Source organism: Trachinotus anak, unplaced genomic scaffold (assembly GCF_046630095.1).
Source record: "Trachinotus anak isolate AG129_WGS33_773 ecotype Australia unplaced genomic scaffold, CSIRO_AGI_Tana_v1 ptg000001l, whole genome shotgun sequence".
NCBI classification, from domain to species: Eukaryota; Metazoa; Chordata; class Actinopteri; order Carangiformes; family Carangidae; genus Trachinotus; species Trachinotus anak.
Window position 1 is genome coordinate 24,508,243 of NW_027273852.1, and position 14,776 is coordinate 24,523,018.

General features: G+C 45.3%; 1 protein-coding gene across 2 annotated transcripts; it reads right to left on the reverse strand.

The window, feature by feature from the left end:
- Positions 1 to 5,297: 5,297 nt before the first annotated feature.
- LOC139625498 (interleukin-10 receptor subunit beta-like) lies at positions 5,298 to 14,100 on the reverse strand. 2 transcript variants are annotated; one of them, XM_071485541.1, is made up of 8 exons: positions 13,833 to 14,100; positions 11,578 to 11,701; positions 9,737 to 9,927; positions 9,067 to 9,157; positions 8,719 to 8,873; positions 7,288 to 7,438; positions 6,032 to 6,174; positions 5,298 to 5,892 (listed from the first exon to the last, which is right to left on the reverse strand). In XM_071485541.1, exons 3-8 carry the CDS (start codon positions 9,824 to 9,826, stop codon positions 5,710 to 5,712), a joined length of 813 nt encoding a protein of 270 aa, XP_071341642.1. In that variant the 5' UTR covers positions 9,827 to 9,927; positions 11,578 to 11,701; positions 13,833 to 14,100; the 3' UTR covers positions 5,298 to 5,709. The 2 variants fall into 2 exon arrangements, with proteins under 2 accessions (XP_071341642.1, XP_071341636.1); XM_071485535.1 differs by lacking the exon at positions 9,067 to 9,157 and having other exon boundaries at positions 13,833 to 14,098.
- Positions 14,101 to 14,776: the final 676 nt, after the last annotated feature.

The following is a 14,776-nucleotide window of genomic DNA, read 5'->3' on the forward strand; positions in this document are numbered from 1 at the left end:
TGAACCTGAGCCGGAAACTTGCTTGTTTGTTTGTTTGCTTTGCGCTTGTAAGTCACGTCACGTGACTCACGTGACGGCGCAACATCTAAACACAAGGGGGGGGGGGACCTGGCTGTTTCCTCTTTGCCGAAACCGCAGCTTTGCAAACAAGAGCGGAACTTAAAGTAAAGAATCGATCTCACCAGGCTAGTATCGATCCGATACCGATCCCGACTTGGTATCGATACTATCGATATTTGGATCGATCCGCCCACCACTACCGCTTACCCCGCTCACATATTCGTGTCCTGGTGATGCTGTCTACATCATAGCTCACACAAACTGATGGATTGTGTCATTTACATATTTGCAGTATTACATTTTCACCGTCGTCCTCCTGAACTAAAACACGACCTCTCCGTTTGTACTGCTGTGCCATGGTCTGACAACATCTAAAGAGACGGATCTCTAAAACACACCATCACCGAGCTGCTTCCAGGACCGCGGTTTTTCCACGACGGTGCCACCTGAGCAATTGGACAACAGGACTGTATGACAGCTCCCATAAATATAATACGCCAATTACTTTATTTTTAGCCATCTTTATACATTTATAATAATAACATTATCCGTTATTGTTATGATACTGTCGCAGAAAAGCCTCTCAGATGGGTCAGTGGATCTTCAGACGTCTCTGCAACACTTTTCTATAACTTGTTACACTACAAGTTCCAACAATACTACACTATGGTTCAGGAATGAAAGTAAACACTGAGACAATAAGAGTCCAAGAGAGCAAGAGTCTGATGCAGTCAAATAGATTTACTGTAAATTTAAAGATAATATACCAAACCGAGGCTGGTGCATGAAGCCAGACACTGAATACAACACAGTCCAACTCTGCCTTAAATTCCCTGGTGACGCCCTCCCTCATTCAGGGTAGACTGGAGTTTTGACACTCCCCGTCCTCGTCCAATTATAATCTTTTTTACCACGCTATCTTAATCATAATGGTATCTCAAATCCACGATGTCTCATTAAAAAAATAACAGGATGGATGGGCTCAGAAAGCCTCTATGTATGTCTATGTGTCAAAGTTCAAAGACTATAGTTTACACGCAGCCTGATAGAAGGCCCTGTTGTCTGTTTTAACTTGCTGAGTCTGCTGAGTGTCCTTGGCCTAGATACTCCATTCGATCTTGGCAGTTGTTACAGTTGAGGCTGCAGTATTCATACATACAGAAAACAGGTAAATGTAACTTAAAAATCCACCACAAAACACAACCTGAAAATGCAGCCTTGGGCTACTGCAGGAACATGATACTAGCCGATCTTATAATCTGTTAGAGGTTACGATATATATTAGGAACCGGAGGAGAGGAAAACGTGCCGGTGCGCCTGCGCGTCTCCGCCGGCGCGGACTCCGCACACCGCTCCCAGGTGTATTTCTCTCCAAGGTGCGTTCACTGCCCAACAAGCTGGATGAACTTCAGCTACTGGTGCAGAAGAACAGAGACTTTTCTTCATCTGCCGTTCTGTGCTTCACGGAGACGTGGCTGTGTGGATCGATTCCGGACTCTGCGCTGGAGCTGGCCGGCTTCCAGCTCTTCAGAGCGGATCGCGACACAGAGCTGTCCGGCAAAACGAAAGGTGGAGGAATCTGCTTTTATGCAAACAGTGGCTGGTGCAGAGACGTGACAGTGATCCTGCAGCACTGTTCTCCTGACCTGGAGACTTTCATCATAAACTGCAGGCCCTTCTACTCCCCCCGTGAGTTCACCTCAATCATCCTGGTCGGTGTTTACATCCCACCACAGGCCACAGCAGATACTGTGTGTGGAGCGGACCAACCCGGACTCCTTAGTTATTGTCCTTGGTGACTTTAACAAAGGGAACCTCAGCCACGAACTGCCCAAATACAGACAGTTTGTTAATTGCCCGACCAGAGAGGGGAACACTCTGGACCACTGTTACACCACAATCAGTGGTGCTTATCACGCCGTCCCCCGGGCTGCACTGGGCCACTCTGACCATGTCATGGTCCACCTGATTCCCACATACAGGCAGAAACTAAAACTGTGTAAACCTGTTGCGAGGACATGGAAGCAGTGGAGCAGTGAAGCCATAGAGGATCTGCGGCATGTTTGGACTGCACTGACTGGGAGGTGTTCAGGACTGCTTCCAACAGTCTGGATGAGTTCACAGAGGCTGTGACGTCATACATCAGCTTCTGTGAGGACTGCTGTATCCCATCATGCACCAGGGTGAGTTATAACAATGACAAACCCTGGTTCACAGCTAAGCTCAGTCAGCTCAGGAGGCAAAAGGAGGAAGCTTTCAGGAGTGGGGACAGGGACAGGTTTAAAGAGTCCAAGTACAGGTTTAGCAAGGCGGTGAGAGAAGCTAAACATCTGTACTCTGAGAAACTTCAGCTCCAGTTCTCAGCCAACGACTCTGCTTCTGTCTGGAAAGGGCTCAGAAAGATCACAAACTACAAACCTAAACCCCCCCCACTCCATTAACGACTTCCGTCTGGCCAACGATCTGAATGAGTTCTACTGCCGCTTTGAAAGACAATGGGACAAGCCTGACACTAACCCCTGCGAGTCCAGCCACCACCTCCAGACCACCAGCTTCTCCTCCCCCACTTCAGCAGGGGCCCTGGCACCTCAACAACGAGCCACATCAGAACCCCCCTCCTCCCCTACCAAAGGAACGTCTCTCTCTATCCTGGAGAGAGATGTCAACAGGCTTTTTAAGAAGCAGAACCCCCGCAAAGCAGCCGCTCCTGACTCTGTCTCTCCATCATCCCTGAAGCACTGTGCTGATCAGCTGTCTCCGGTGTTCACGGACATCTTCAACACCTCACTGGAGACCTGCCACGTGCCAGCCTGCTTCAAATCCTCCACCATCATCCCTGTCCCCAAAAAACCAAGGCCCACAGGTCTAAATGACTACAAACCCATTGCCCTGACCTCTGTGGTCATGAAATCATTTGAGCGTCTTGTCCTGTCCCACCTCAAATCCATCACTGACCCACTCCTGGACCCCCTGCAGTTCGCCTACAGAGCCAACAGGTCTGTAGACGACGCCGTCAACATGGCTCTCCACTTCATCCTCCAGCACCTGGACTCCTCAGGGACCTATGCCAGGATCCTGTTTGTGGACTTCAGCTCTGCCTTCAACACCATCATCCCGGCTCTGCTGCAGGACAAGCTCTCCCAGCTGAGAGTGCCTGACTCCACCTGCAGGTGGATCACCGACTTCCTGTCTGACAGGAGGCAGCACGTGAAGCTAGGAAAGCATGTGTCTGACTTCCAGACCATCAGCACTGGATCCCCACAAGGCTGCGTTCTTTCTCCTCTGCTCTTCTCCCTGTACACCAACACCTGCACCTCCAGCCATCAGTCTGTCAAGCTCCTGAAGTTTGCAGACGACACCACTCTCATGGGACTCATCTCTGATGGCGATGAGTCTGCCTACAGGTGGGAGACTGACCGTCTGGTGACCTGGTGCAGGCAGAACAACCTAGAGCTAAACGCTCTGAAGACAGTGGAAATGATAGTGGACTTCAGGAAGAGCCCAGCCCCACCCACCCCCATCTCCCTGTGCGACTCCCCCGTGGCCACCGTGGAGCATTTCCGCTTCTTGGGAACCACATTCACAGAGGATCTCAAGTGGGAGCTGAACATCAGCTCCCTCATCAAAAAAGCTCAGCAGAGGATGTATTTCCTGAGGCAGTTGAAGAAGTTCAACCTGCCAAGGACTATGATGGTGAACTTCTACACCTCCATCATCGAGTCCATCCTCACCTCCTCCATCACCATCTGGTACGCTGCTGCCACGGAGAGGGACAATAACAGACTGCAGCGTATCATCCACTCTGCTGAGAAGGTGATTGGCTGCAATCTTCCGTCCCTCCAGGACCTGTACACCTCAAGGACTCTGAGGCGTGCAGGGAAGATTGTAGCTGACTCCTCCCACCCTGGACACAAACTCTTTGAGACACTCCCCTCTGGCAGGAGGCTGCGGTCCTTCAGGACCAAAACCTCTCGCCACAAAAATAGCTTCTTCCCATCTGCTATCAGCCTCATCAACAAGGCTAGAGAGCCCCACTGTTGCTGATCATTTGCACCAATCACCAGAAAAAATTCCTTGTATGTGAAAACATACTTGGCAATAAAACTGATTCTGATTCTGATTCTGATTCTGATTATAAGATCGGCGAGTATCATGTTCCTGATCCACGACCTGATGACGTATCTGACATCAGTGTTTCCTGCTGTGACTCCTCAGGTGTTTACATGTATGTCAGTGTCTATCCAGACTGGTGTGTGCTGTGCAACATAGAACAAACATGAAGCTGCTTGTATGTTATAAGGCAACACAGGTCCCACTTAGCCAGAGAGCTGTGTCACAGTTAAGACACCATCGCAACACAACAATCAGAATCAGAATCAGAATCAGAATCAGGTTTATTGCCAAGTATGTTTTCACGTACAAGGAATTTGTTCTAGTGAATGGTGCAGAGCGCACCAAAACACCGAGGCAGCCATCTGCGGCGCCATTTAAAAAGGAGGAATGGGGAAAAACAAGTGGAGAGGAGAGGAGAAAAAATAACAGAACCCAAACTATACTCCTGGGGGGGGGGGGGGGAAGGGGGGAGGAGGTGATTCCAGTGCAGACAGGCAGCCAGCCGCAGCCGCTGCCATTTAGGCGCAGCTATCGGACCCCGCCCGCCGCACTGGATGGGAGGAAGCGGCGAAGGCGTGGGATGGGGTTGGGTTGTGAGTTGCATATGTACATGTAAGAGGTGTCCGTGAATGTGTGTGTGTGCATAGGCCTGGGGAGTCGCTTCGTCTAGTTCACAATCAGTGCCTCAGTTCGCAGGGTGTCATCGCGATAACACAGCAAGTTGCCATGGAGACATCCTTGATCGGTTCCTGGACAGAGTCAACAATCCACAGGTGTCCGTGGAGGGGGGGGGGGGGGGGGGGGGGGGTAGGAGTAGAAGCGTCTCACTGCAGCGATCTCGTCAAACAAAGATCCTAAACACAGTGAAGAGGATCACACCAGTTTTTAAAGAGGCCAGACAGGAGAGGAAGTTCACAACATGACAAAGATCCCAACCCTGACCCTTTTTGCTGTTCTGTTCTTTAACACGAACCTCTCTGTCTGACGAGTTGTCTTCATTCTTCTGCGCCTTTGGTGAAAGTTGTATTAAATGAACAGGATTTTACAGACCTCACCCTAACTCAGTTTGTTGTGTACTGTATGTTGTTTCATGTCAAACAAACCAACAGAGACACAGACTCATATCACATGTTCAAATACTGACTTTATTTCACTTCCACTAACAACAGCCGTCATGTGAAACCGTGTTTGTCTTCCAGTCCTGACTTCACTGATCTGAGGTCTGTATTTATTTTCATTAAGGAAACCTTCACGTTGCCCCAGTGAAAACAGTTTGACACAGTGAATGCAGGCTCATGCAGTCATTACATCTGAAAAAACACATCAGACACAGAGAGTGGATGGTGGGCATCGTGGGGCGCAATGCCCCATAAGTCATGGAGTGTGAGCAGCTCCACTGGGGCAGTTACACACAGTGTGCAGGATGAGGACTGAGCACAAAGACCTGGATGAGGTCTCAGTCCTGCAGCTCCTCGTCTCTGTGACTCTTAACAGGAACAATAATAAAACAACTGAGTATTTCACTGATCGTTTCTTCTACCCCCCCCCCACGCTGATGTCAGGCTGTTTGCTGCATGTAGTCCTTGCTGCCTCCAGAGGGCACCCCTCCTCCTCAGTCCTGTGGTCCGCGAGGATACTGATCTGGTGGTAGACCTCCTTGGGTGGGTGGGAGTTCCTCATGGCCAGGTAGATGGTGGAGTTGGGGGGCGCCAGCAGATACTGGGGGCAGGAATGATTCAGGTTTGTGTTAAAAGAACCAATAAAATAACTGCATGAAGAATCCAAATGAGGGGACCCCTTCAGGACCTGAACACACATGATCCAGCTGATCACAGAAGACACATCTTAACACACACACCTCTTTAAAGTGCTGAGGCAGGGCATCTTTAGGACAAAAGAAGACGGAGATACTTTCCCGATACACAACCAAAACCACCACCAGAGCCACTCCCACTGCCATGAGGACAAAGGTCAGGACGGCTGCCACCCACGGAGCATCTTCTGCAGAGAGACAGAGCAGACCAGACCAGTCTTCAACTTCAGAACTCACAGATGGATCAATAATTAAACAATTAAAAAAAAAATAGATTGTTGAATGAAGTGAGTAAATAATTTAAATAATAAAATGACTGGATTTAAAAGTTTACAGGTAACCTCTGTCAGAGTTTAGCAGCCTGACAGCAGAGGGAATGAAGGATTGGAGCAGTGGTTCATTCTCTGAACAGGTTCATTGTAACGCCGGCCTGAAGGTGTTACAGTGATGTCACTGGACAGAGCATGATCCAATTGGTAGTGACAGTGACAACACACAGTGACAATACACAGTGAAAACACAGTGACAACACAGTAACAAAACAGTGACAACACACGGTAACGACACAGTAACAACACAGTGACAACCCTGACAACACACAGGACAACACAGTAACAACACAGTGAAAACACAGTGATAGCACAGTGACAACACAGTAACAAAACAGTGACAACACACGGTAACAACACAGTGACAACACACGATGACAACACAGTGACAACACACGGTGATAACAATGACAACACACAGTGACAACACAGTAACAACACGGTGACAACACTGACAACACACAGTGACAACACAGTAACAACACAGTGACAACACACGGTAACAACACAGTGACAACACACGATGACAACACAGTGACAACACACGGTGATAACAATGACAACACACAGTGACAACACAGTAACAACACGGTGACAACACTGACAACACACAGTGACAACACAGTAACAACACAGTGACAACACACGGTAACAACATAGTGACAACACGTGACAACACAGTGACAACACACAGTTACAACACAGTGACAACACACAGTGACAATACAGTCTCAACACAGTAACAACACAGGGACAGCACACGGTGACAAAACTAACAACGCAGTAACATCACAGTGACAACACGGTGACAACACACGGTGACAACACAGTGACAACACACAGTGACAACACACAGTGACAACACAGTGTAGCGTCGCCCTTCTGGCCGTGGTCAGGTGGACTTAGGACTTCCATCAATCCAGCACCAGATCATTCCACGAATAAACACATTACCACATTATAAACACTTACCCCTAGTGGTGCTCGCACAGACAACTCCACTGGGCTTGCTGGGGTGGGGATTGCTCTCTGTGTTGATCTGGACTTGGACGCAGTACTTGGTCCTTGGGTCTAGGTCACTCAGAACCACCCGGTTTTGCTGTACATTGCTGATGTGTTTGGCCTGTAGGAAGCCACAGAGAAGCTGTCAGTGTGTGTACCCACCCACACAGAGATAGGGACAAACAACCTCAGCCTCCAGCTCCAGACGTAGGTCAACAGTCTGCTGGGTCCAGGTTTTGACTGATACAGAGTGTCAGCATGAAGCTGGAGTGAAGTGAGTCAGTGATGATCACCTCAGTAAACACATAGGCGTCAGCTCTATCTGTCCTTTGTGATTAGCACTAATTAGCTAACATTAGCGTACCTATGAATCAGCAGCATGGTAATATTTCCTTGTGTACATGTTGCTGCGCTGGAGTCAGCATGTCACTGAGGATGATGATGATTACTGCACTCACTCACACATCATGTACAAACATGGGAAAAGCAGAGAGAGCTCTTGTTGCTCCCACTGGGAAAAGTTCACACATAATATGTCAATATGTTTACTCGACAGTAAGAACCCCTGTGGTCAGATGACAAGTTTCAGCTCCTTTAAAATGTGCTGGACATGGTCCACACACCAGCACAGGTAGCTCTGCAGCCACTCTGCCAGCAGTCTGCCAGCAGTCTGCCAACAGTCTGCCAGCACTCTGCCACAACACTGCCAACAGTCTGCCAGCACTCTGCCAGCAGTCTGTGGACATCTCAGCAGTGGTGGAGGAAGTACTCAGATCCAGGTTACAGTACTAATACAACAACGTAGACATATTAATTAGCCTTGGGTTAGCTTTCGAACAAGACTCCCAGCTGTGCTAACAATGCTAACAGGAGCGTATGTTTGTCACAGTTATTAAACCATAATGCACCAGAATCTCAACTTCACACATACCCAACCTCTTTTCCTATATTTGGCTTAGCTGAGAGTTAGGGGCAGAGTCAGGCACTGCCAAGATGGCAACGGTGGAGCAGCTCACTCTGAGCTTCAGTAACCTGGTGGTGATGTCACTGAGGCTAAGTCTGTGTTCTGTAGTCCTTTTCATCAAATAGAAAATATGACAAGTTGACGTGTCATTAAGACGAAAACACAGTAAAACTGAGAGACTGTGATTTTAATAGATCCATATGATTAAAAATAATCTGACATCAGCTAACCTTCCACACTCTCCCCGCTTCAAACATTTACTACCACTACTATTAACTTAGTGTTTTTTATTGTCTGCTCATGACATGATATTCTTCATGTCATTCAGATATTTCTGTCATGGGGCCAAACATATTGGTTAATAATCTTTATAATAATGTGCTCCTCCCTGTATCCCACAGGAACCATGACTGTGAGGTAAAAACCAGTGCATCCACCTTTTCCTTCTGGCCGTCCTTCCAGTAGCTGATGTTGTACGTAGCGGAGATGTAGACATTCCTGAGCGATGAGACCGCAAACACTGGGTCTTTGATGCTGACCTCGATAGTTGCCCCATTGGAGAAGAGAGAGATGTTGGGTGAACCAATGATGGCTGAGGAGGACAGAGAGAAGAGCGGGAAAGACAACAGCTTGTTTAACAGGGAGCTAACAAAGCTCAGGTCTTCTGCAGCAAAATAAAATATTAAAAACACAACACTGTTAGATGTCGTCAGTGAAGACAAAAAGGTGTTTGACTTGATATGATATAACGTCAGCGATATTTAATGCTTCTAGTCACTGATCACCTGTGGTTAATACTCTGGTGTCTGCAGCGGAGAGAAGCTCTGTGTGCTGTGTAGTGTAGTCCTGCCTCCCACCTTCTTCACTGCATCGACACTTGACAGGCCACCAAAACAAAAAACATGTTGGCCGTGTGTAACTTTTACAGAGTGTGTGAGACTGATACAACGTACGTCATCTTTGATGCATGCCACAATAAAATACCTCATGGGGGACAGATCAAATAAACACAGGGCTGCGAGCTCAAAACACAAAAAATGATCAGTATCGGCAGCAAAGAACTTGATCAGAGCATCACCAGTGCTCAGGTATGAATGAATCATGACTCTGATTTTTGACACTGATGTGAGTTTCAGATGTTTTTGGTACAAAGTTTTCAATATTGATATTTGACTTAATGATCTTATTGATCTTATTGATCTGAGATCAGTTTTAGTGTTTTGATACAATGTCTGTAACCAGTTATAAAAGACATGAGGAGCTCTCCGCCCCTTTATTCTGTCAAAGTAGCTCTCAGGAAAAAGGTTAGAGACCCCTGAACTAATCTAGAATCAAATCAAACCTCACCAGGCTACAACTAACTAAAATCATCTCTTTTGAGAGCAGGTCATCTGTATTTCACATCCAGTAACTGTCACTTCTGTTATGAAAATAAAACACAGAGTTTCTACTCACTGTCTTTGTCCAAGGTGATGTGGTTACTCTCCACCCAGGCCGAGCTCTCTGACCCCAGCAGCGCCCGCACTCTGCCGGTGTACTTCCCATACTCGACGATGGATGGATGGATAGAGGTGTTGAGGCGAGTGAAGTCACATTCAAGGGTGGAGATGTTCACACAGGCCACTGAGTAGGGTATGACTGTAGTGCTACAGACAAACAGCATGCTGATATTACTAATCTCCCGGTGGTTATTCAGTTTCAAGTGCACTGTCATGACAACATCAGGATTCTGTGATCAGTCAGAATTCTGAGATTGAAGTCAGGATTCTGTGATTGAAATCCGGATTCAGAGATTAAAATCTGGATTCTGAGATCAAAGTCAGTATTCAGAGATCAGTCAGGATTCAGAGATTAAAGTCAGGATTCAAAGATTGAAGTCAGGATTCTGAGATCAGTCAGGATTCAGAGATTAAAGTCAGGATTCAAAGATTGAAGTCAGGATTCTGAGATCAGTCAGAATTTTGAGATTAAAGTCAGGATTCAGAGATTAAAGTCAGTATTCATTGATTGCAGTCAGGATTCAGAGATTAAAGTCAGGATTCAGTGATAAGAGTCAGGATTCAGTAATTAAAATCAGGATTCTGTGATCAGTCATGATTCAGAGATTAAAGTCAGGATTCAGAGATCGAAGTCAGGATTCTGAGATCAATCAGAATTTTGAGATTAAAGTCAGGATTCAGAGATTAAAGTCAGGATTCTGAGATCAGACAGGATTCTGAGATCAGTTAGAATTTTGAGACTAAAGTCAGGGTTCTGTGATTAGTCAGGATTCGGAAATTAAAGTCCGGATTCTGAGATTAAAGTCAGGATTCAGAGATTAAAGTCCGGATTCAGAAATTAAAATCCGGATTCTGAGATTAAAGTCAGTATTCTCTGATTGAAGTCAGGATTCTGTGATCAGTCAGGATTTGGAAATTAAAGTCAGGATTCTGAGATTAAACTCAGGATTCAGAGATTAAAGTCAGGATTCAGTGATTAAAATCAGGATTCTGAGAATAAAATCTGATTTTCAGTCATGTGAAATTTCTACAACACAATGGAGGTGACTGGAATTTAGTTTGTAAAAACATTTCTAAACATAGTGTCAAAGAAACAGCCCCTGTGACAACTGTGGACAGCACAGTCTGTGGAAACTGCGCACCCCTACCCACCCAACTTCATTGGTTGAGCACAGGCAAAGGGGTCAAGCTAACAGGCTAGGCTAACTGTGTTGTTACTGTGTTGTCACTGTGTTGTCTGACAATGCTCCAGTGACCTGCTGATGATCCAAATCTTGTACAAAGTGTGTGGAGTCTTGATCATCACATTTGTGGTTTATTGTCCTGAACATCTTCATCTACAGTTTCTAGTTCCTCTTTAAATAGAGGTCACATGGTGTCAGGTGTGATGTCACAACACTAAAGACACATGGTCACATCAAAATCAGTATTTAAAATGTAACAATAACTTATTTCACCAGTAGACTCGGGACAAACTGCCATCTAGTGGCTCCTCCTGTAGCTGCAGTAGGTACACAGCAGTTTAGAGGAAGTTTGACTTCGTAAGAAATAGAAACTAGTGGAGCAGAAACCAGAAGGTGATTCAGTTTTATAAATGATTCGTCATCTTTTGAAGCTGGAGTGATGTGATGTGATGTCTGCTGTTTGTTTTATCTGACAGTGAGTTGTGGATGTTGGAGACTGAATTATGTTCTATAATCAGTAATAAATAATAAGCTGTGGCTGCAGCCCAGACAGCAGCTGGTTCAGTATCTGATGTCTGTCTAGGGTTGTGTTGTTAGGTCAGTGTGTACTCACTTGTACTCGGCTGTGTAGACCAGGCTGCTGGCTGCTCCTGCAGGTGGACTCCACCTCAGCACTAGATCCATGTTGAAGGAGGTCAAGTGGACATTTGTGGGCCTGCTGAGGATCCCTGATACCACTGCACAGATATCCAAACACAATGTGACACTACGTTGGTATGATTAAAGGTACACTCAGGACAAGAAACCTCATACAGTCACATTACAAAAACCTGTACACCTGCAGATATCCAGCCAGCCAATTGTGTGGCAGCAGCTTCAGTTAATGAGTGACTGTGATATGATTGTTGGTCTGAGTGTTTGTGAAGCTGCTGATCTCAACACAACCATCAGTGAGCAGCAGCTCTGTGTGGATGAGAGAGGTCAGAGGTCAGAGGAGAATGGACAGACTGTTTGGAGCCGACAGAAAGGCTCTGGTCACTCAGATAACCACTTCTTACAACTGTGGTGAACAGCAGAGAACACGTCAGGTTCCACTTCCTGTCATCAAGACCAGAAACCTGAGGCTGCAGTGGACACAGGTTCACCAACACTGGACAGGTGAAGACCTGGTCTGATGCATCTGGATTTATAGAGTAAACTCTATAAACTGGTGTCTGAATATAATTTATTCTGACTGTGATCAGTTCTTTGTTGTGATTTAATTATTAAGTTAATGGATCAACTTTCTCTGCTTGTTTTCCTACCATGTTTCTTATTTCAACATTTCATCCTGTTTGTTTCTGTGGTTAAAGGAGGATTTATTGTGTATTAATTTATATGTGTTATAAATCAAGTTGGTTTAAAAAAAAATTTAAAAAATTGACTTTTCTTTGTGACTGTACAAAGGGAGGAGCTGCCCGGAGTAGTGATGCGCCATACCACTGATTTCTTTTTCGATCCTATACTAAGTAATACCCAGGCTGGTGTCACCGATACCGATACGATACCGATATTTTATATAAGTTTAATATGTTCAGAGAAGGGAAATAATAAGTAGGCGATAACCATTTCAAATAAGACATCAGACTACTCTTTCTAATTCTTTAATAATAAATTAAAATACATTCAGAGCACCATTTAGCTTTCAACAGATCAAAAGACAATGTCCTACAGACGAAGAATCTTAGGAGTTGCATGTTAATTGACACTTCAGCATCTGAATCAGGCTCCCTTGAAAACGCTTAATGACTGTGGCACGCTCTCCTGTTAGCATCGTTAGCACAACTGAGCGTCTGGGTATGTTGCTTAAAGGCTAACCCAAGATTTGCTGGCTAATTTGCTAGTTAACAAGCTAAGTAGCAAGCCATATATAATGAGCACAGTCACTGATATGAGGTAGTTAGAGCTTACGTATTGATAAAATAACACCAGAATTTCTAACACCTCAAAAAGCAGAAGCACAGACTTCCTCACATTCTGTTAATGAATTTACAGCAAGTCATATTAACTGTTTGATATTTGCATTAAAAAATCCTCCCAAAGGCACCAACACCACAAACACAGCCGAGAGGTCACATTCAGTAACCCTGAGGTGATACTGTGTCCTGAGATCACACCTCAGGTGTCTGACAGGGTTTGTGGTGCTGCCACAGCACTCCACAGTCTTCACACACACATCACAAACTGCGTCATTGTTGTTCTCAGAACTGAAGAAGTTCCACACACGACTTCGTTTGTTTTCAGTCATGATCAACGTCAACACTCTGTTCAGTGGCTCATGTGTTTAGAGAGCCGTACTACATATGATTACGGGAGAAGTAGTTCCTATCAACCCAGTATTATTTAGATTAGATCCCAGTGATAGCGTTGTTACTTTCTGTGTCCCTGTTGATGATAAAAGACACATTTATCCCAAATTATTGACTTAAGGTATAGATGGTTAAATGTGAGAATCGATCCTAGAACAGAAACGTTTGGAAGTCAAGTATCGATATTTCAGTATCGATCCGCACACCACTAGCCCAGAGTCAGTGTGGCGTTCCTAACAAAGTGATAATTGAGTGGACGATTTGTGACCACAGTAAACAGTGACGTCATGATCTTGTACCGGACTAAACCCACGGTGCTACTCAGTACACAGCGATGATTGTCCTAAGGTCAAAGGTCACTTCAGAAGTCAACCTGTGATTTTAAACTTCAGATAACGTTACAGCACGTTTCTGCTTCAGTAAATATCACCTCATAATGTCTGAAACACACACACACACACACACACACACACACACAGAGAGAGAGAGAGAGAGAGAGCGAGAGAGGTAACCCTGTTACCTGTGGATCCACACAGTGCTGAAAACGTCAGGATAAAGCACCGGACGGTGGCCGACATGTTATCCTCTCCTGTCGGTTTACAATGTGGTTCAGCTGACGCTCTGTTTCAGTTATGACCCGATCACTTCCTGGTTCCGTGCTGGACTAAAGGCGGGGAACTCCGCGGAAACGAAACTCCTCTCTGAGCAGAAACGAATGGGTCTTCGTGTAACTTGCTGTCGGTGCCCGCTGTAAAAAGTGTCGGCCATGTTGACTGTAGTTTAAACAAAGGAGGGTGGGGCGGAGCTGCTGGTGGCGGTAAATGACCACATAGGACTATTATATTATTATAGGACTATTAATATAGGTTATTATTATTGTTAACTAAAACGAACAAAATAACACAACTGAAATAAAGATAAAACGAGGCTTTAGAATAAAAAGGATAACTGAACTGTGTCGTGTGTTTAAAAACTAAAATAGACTAAAAAAAGAAAAATGTACTTCTTACATCAGCATCTGTTCAGGTGGATATGAAATCTATCTTCAGTTCTTTAGCTGTGAACCTTTACAATGATACTGTAACTACAGGAAGTACTTTTACTGTCGTACTGTAACTAGCACTTTTCTGTCGTTTCTGTACTTTTGCTTGAACACTGTACACTTGTACTGATGGAGTATTCTTACCCTGTGGTAGTGGTTTCTCACAGCTGATTGGCTCTCAGTGTATGATCAGTACATGTGACCTTTAGGTGTCCAAAACATTCACTGTATTAATGAAGTGAAGTATTTCATTGTTAATTAACTTCAGTGAACTAAAACTAAACATTTAACTGAAGTAACAAACGTGCTTCAAAAAAGCAAAAAGTCAAAACCAAATAAAAACAGATGAAAAGCCAAAACTATTATAAACCACTGTACTCACTGTAAAGTCCACTGTATTACACTGAGCTCACTTGTTGCAT

Bases quoted from the DNA above. Each gene is read 5' to 3' on its own strand.
- LOC139625498 (XM_071485535.1), bottom strand. From the start codon at position 13,890: ATGTCGGCCACCGTCCGGTGCTTTATCCTGACGTTTTCAGCACTGTGT. The intron at 8,874-9,736 runs GTGAGTAGAAAC...TGTCCTCCTCAG, and splicing joins CATCACCTTGGACAAAGACA to CCATCATTGGTTCACCCAAC. The intron at 5,893-6,031 runs GTGTGTGTGTTA...TCCTGCCCCCAG, and splicing joins TGCCTCAGCACTTTAAAGAG to TATCTGCTGGCGCCCCCCAA.